Here is a 5468-nt window from a genome sequence, read left to right as displayed (position 1 = left end):
ATTGTTGGTATAATTTCACTTTGACCAAGTCAGTCTATGTGGTGTGCGATTGGCGATCTAATCCACCGACAGGAGGGCTATCAGGCCTAACATTTAAATTCAAAATTAATGCTGTAACTAGGCCTCTAGTGATGCTTGTTGCAGTAGTCACGCACAATGGCATAGATACCCTTTTCACGCTAACTGACAAAGATGAAGTTATACCCTCTTTCACAGTGGTACAAGGAAATAACATTACAATAAGATGCAGACTGATCACTTTAGGGACTAACCAGTGGCTGTTGTCAAATATATTACCAAAATGGGAAAAGGTAAATGTAAGGGACCACGAGTTGATTGAATCCACAGACAGTTATGGAATTGGACCACATGGCCCTATTTTGTTGTGTCAAAATCAAAACCTAGACTGTTGGCTAAATTTGACTGCTGTACAATACTCTTATAAAGTTATGTGTCGTAAAAATAACACTAAATACTGGAGAGAATTTAAAATAGATGTTGTAATACCTACTACTCAACCAATTGTCGTGCTTAGCCCAAAAACCTTTGAAATTGGACCATATGTGATCAGAAATACGGGCCTACAACAAATGTTGTTTAACCCGGCATGGTCTCTCAAGCAAGTTGAATTGTCGTTGCAGAACAATGTTTCAGACATTCAGCCAGCTTGCTCACCTTTCCTAAGGACCTCTTACGAGGGATGGACAACCTGGCTGCAAAAACGAACTCTTCCCATAAGAAGAACACGGAGAGACCTAACCGGTGTTTTGGGAACAGGATTGGGAGTTTTAAATAGCATCGATTCGGAAGTAATAATGAACAAGTTGGCTACCTCAGTTAGTGATTTGGCTAAATTACAACAGCCTTTGCGATCTTCTTTATTGGCTTTAGGGACTAACCAGTGGCTGTTGTCAAATATATTACCAAAATGGGAAAAGGTAAATGTAAGGGACCACGAGTTGATTACTGATGCACTTGGGGTGATCCAAAATAACCTCTCTTTGGCTCTCAGTTGTATCCAGGCTCAAATATGGACGCAGTCGGTAGCCGCCTCAATTATAAGAGAAGGTGAAGAAGGTATCCTCCCCACTGAAATTCGGAAAATAATTTGGGACAGTGCCACTGATTTTGAGAAGGAACTCCAATCCTGGTGGAATCTGGTGAACTTTACTTATGATCCCGTTACAAACCTAGCTACAATTTTTGTGCTTACTATATATAATGCTACCATATACCCAATTTATCCCATTATCGCATTAGGGTTGAACCACAACGGAACTATACTCTGTCCCTCTGAGCATAGAGTATGGGCCCGAAAGGTGGATGAAAAATGGCAAACTGTTAATTTGGAATCTTGTATTGTACGAGAACAACAAGGATTTGTTTGTGAAGGTAATGCAATTGAGGCGCAAGATATTTGTTTAGATACTGAACAAAATATCTGCCATTTTGAGATTCATCCTAATGAAAACCCTGAAACAGTACTCATATGTATATATATATATCGGCAAAGGCTGTGTATGTTTGAGGACTGTTTGTGACTCTCTATCTGTAGATGAGGTAGTTGTAGAGACTAAAAATCATTCAAATTTCTGTGTTTGTAATTGTACTAAGATTGTCGGATGTGATTTTTCCTATTCGGCCCCGGTCACATCCCACCAACTTTTGCAATCTAACTATATGTTGACTGATGAATTGTTACCTATACCCATTGGAATGAATCTCACTTTGGTAAAACAGTTATTACAACACAAGGATTTGGTTGAGATTTTGGGAAAAATTAGGGAAAACGGACAGAAAACCTTAATAACTGTTCATCATGATGTGAAAGAAATACACCGAGTTTTAGAAAGAGTGCAAAAGGATGCAGAACATAGATGGCGGGACACACTTTTCGGATGGTCGCCTACTGCTACAGGCATCCTGAACACGTTGTGCCACCCCATCGTGGTTCTCTTGATATTGGTTTTGATCAGTTTGGTTTTGTCAGCAGTATTGTATGCCATAACCTGGAAAATGATGACTCGGTTAACACGTTTACATATAATATGCTTGATGTCCCATCCAATGTAGACATCCCCAAATCAATTGATAAACAGTTTTGATTGTAATTGATATCACTGTAATTGCCTTTCAATCTTCTCTCCTTCTCTTTCTCTCTCTTTTCTTTTCCTTTTCTTCTTTTTCTCCTTTATCATGCTACCACCAAGCGGTCCTGACGACCATGTTGAGCCACGGGGTGGTGTAAGAGTCGGTCAGAAAATCAGCATTGTCTCAACATTGTCATCAGGAACATGAACAGTACATTACCTGACAATGGCCTGTTTGGAGCGCAGCGGCCGGTCCCAAGGACGGAATGGGCGGTACGAGGTTCCTGGAAGGTACCTGACTGGAACCGTTAGAGATAACCGCATAGCTACTGTCAAAAAGGATGAATTGCCACTGTTGGCATAACACCGACGAAGAAATCATGAACTTTAGACGAACTTTGCTTCATTATAATAATACCAAAACACACCTCCTGGTCGAAGGCTACCCGCCTCCAAGACTAACCACGCCTCGGACACTGACCCCGCGCCTGCGTGATAGCCTCGCTTGAGAAGGGCGGAGATATGATAATTGTATTCTGAGAAGGGTGGAGACTCCTGAGGCAGAGGTGGAGCAAGGTGCGTTACTAAGCATAAAAGATGACTTCTGAACAACGGAAGTTGGAAGCTTCCCCACCAAGGACCACGACGATCGACGACGCAGCATCAGCTGGACCCGGGACCGTTAGGACATCGTGAGATCAGCGGTGGTAGCTATAACCCCTCTTTCTCCTCTCTCTAAACCTAACTTTACTTTTCTCCTTTTTTTCACCCATCTCTAACTATCGCGTGCCTCCTCACAGGCAATGCAATAAAGTTTTACTGTGTGATTACTGCTATCCCCTTTGGTGTTGGTCACCTTAATTTTGCACTTTCGAGATCGTAGCAAACGAACCATCACGAGTCCACCAGGTGGACCGTGACAGAACCCCCGCCGAAAATGTTTTCGGTGCCGGCCGAGCCCCCGTCGAAAATGTTTTCGGTGCCGGCCGAGCCCCCGTCGAAAATATTTTTGGCGCAGGCCCAGCCCCCTTCAAAAATCTTTTCGGGGCAGGCCGAGCACCTGTCGAAAATTATTTCGGTGCCGGCAAGTCCCCATCGAAAACTTTTTCGGTGCTGGTCAAGCCCCCATCGAAAATATTTTTGGGGACGGCTAGAGCCCCAGTCATAAATTTTTTCGGGGCCGGCCGACCCACCTCAAAATTTTTTTCGGAGCCGGTCGAGCCCCCCTCAGAAATTTTTTCGAAGCCGGCCGAGCCCCTGTTGAAAATCTTTTCAGGGCCGGCTGAGACCCCGTTGAAATTTTTTTTGGTGCCAGCCGAGACTCCTTCGAATATTTTTTCAGGGCTGGCCGAGCCTACCTCGAAAATTTTTTCGGCGCCAGCCAAGCCCCCTTTGAAACGTTTTTCGGCGCCAGCCGAGCCTACCTCGAAAATATTTTCGGGGCCGGCCGAGTCCCCATCACAAATTTTTACAGCGCTGGCAGATCCCTGTTCAAAAATATTTTCGGGGCCGGCCGAGTCCCCATCGGAAATTTTTACAGTGCTGGCAGATCCCTGTTCGAAAATATTTGCGTGACCGGCCAAGCCCCTATCGAAAACTTTTTCGTGGCCGGCCGACCCACGTCAAAAGGTTTTTCGGAGCCCGCCGATTCCCCCGTCGGTAATATTTTCGGCTCCGGCCGAGCCCACGTCGAAAATTGTTTTGGTGCCATCCGAGACCCCTTCAAATATTTTTTCAGGGCCAGCCGAGCCCCCTTCAAGAATTTTTTCGGGGCAGGCCGAGCCCCCGTTAAAAGTTTTTTCAGGGCCGGCCGAGCCCCCGTCGGAAATTTTTAAGGTGCTGGCCGAGCCACCGTCGAAAATTTTTTCGGGGCCGGCCAACTCACCTCAAAATTTTTTTGGAGCTGGCCGAGCCCCCGTGTCCTGGTTTCAGCTGGGATAGAGTTAACTGTCTTCCTAGTAGCTGGTACAGTGCTATGTTTTGAGTTCAGTATGAGAAGAAAGTTGATAACACTGATGTTTTCAGTTGTTGCTCAGTAGTGTTTAGACTATAGTCAAGGATTTTTCAGCTTCTCATGCCCAGCCAGGGCACAAGAAGTTGGCACAGGACACAGCCAGGGCACCTGACCCAAAGTGGCCAACGGTGTATTCCATACCATGTGATGTCCCATCTAGTTTAGGAACTGGGAAGTGGGGGCGGGGAATCGCGGCTCGGGGACTGGTTGGGTGTCGGTCGGCGGGTGGTGAGCGATTGCCCTGCCCATCATTAGTACATTCCAATCCTTTTATTACTGCTGTTGTCATTTTATTAGTGGTATCATTATCATTATTAGTTTCTTCTTTTCTGTTCTATTAAACCGTTCATATCTCAACCCATGAGTTTTACTTCTTTTTTCCCGATTGTCTCCCCCATCCTGCTGGATGGGGGGGAAGTGAGTGAGCGGCTGCGTGGTGCTTAGTTGCTGGCTGGGGTTAAACCACGACAGTCCATTTTGGCGCCCAACGTGGGGCACGAAGGGTTGAGATAACCACAAACCTGACCAGAGCTTGTTAAAACAAATTTGTTCTAAGCATTCATTATGTTGATTTATGTGTTCTTAGAGTTGTTGCTCTGGTTTTTAAAGCTCTGTTATGTATCACCTCGCTTGCTGTATGGAGTTCCTCTTCTGCTGCTTATCATCCATGGGAGGTGGATTAAGGTTTTCACTTTGATGTATGGTATAACACTGGTTTATGGTATGATAAAGTCATCGGCTGTGGGATTAATCCGGTATTTGCACTTAGCATTGTCACCTTTATACTGCGGGAGCCATCTGTGGGAAACTATTAATAATTATACCATTTACCTTTCCTCCATGGAAAACCAGTCTATGGGTGGGGTACCTTTCTTCCCCTCTCCTTTCTCCTTCAGTCCAGTTACAATGGTGTTTGAGAATTTTGAAAAATTTGAGTACTCCTGGGATGTTGGGACTAGCACGGTCCTAGCCCTACTGCTAGGAATTAGCATGCTTCTGAATGTGGTTCAGCTCTCGTTTAGGGTTAAACAGCTATTTAAGAAGATCACCCAGAGATGTGCCCCAAGGCTGGATAATTATGAGTGGCAGGGTGTGTGGGGTAGTATGGGCAAGTACCTAGAAAAGTGGGCACCTCCAATGTTTTGGAAATTCACTCCTGAACAAGTGCAGGATCCAGAAGAACTAGTAAAATATTTGGAAAAGGTATGCTGTCACCCCGGCAGCTCCAGAGAGATACAAATCACTGCAACGTGCTGGGGCCTGGCCCATGCCTATCGAGCCCTGTTCAACACCACTCAGTACCCTCAAGGGGAAGAGAAAGTCTCTGGACCTAACAACAAAATGATGAGCACCGCGGCCACCCA

General features: G+C 45.3%; 1 protein-coding gene across 1 annotated transcript; it reads left to right on the top strand.

Moving 5' to 3' along the window:
- The first annotated feature begins 449 nt into the window (after positions 1–449).
- Positions 450–2073, top strand: LOC138683401 (uncharacterized). Its single transcript, XM_069775116.1, is given in 2 exon segments — positions 450–1496; positions 1498–2073. Coding segments are annotated over 2 exon segments (1623 nt in total).
- Positions 2074–5468: the final 3395 nt, after the last annotated feature.

The sequence above is a fragment of the Haliaeetus albicilla genome, chromosome W (assembly GCF_947461875.1).
Source record: "Haliaeetus albicilla chromosome W, bHalAlb1.1, whole genome shotgun sequence".
NCBI lineage: Eukaryota > Metazoa > Chordata > Aves > Accipitriformes > Accipitridae > Haliaeetus > Haliaeetus albicilla.
This window is presented reverse-complemented; position numbering and strand designations above follow the sequence as displayed.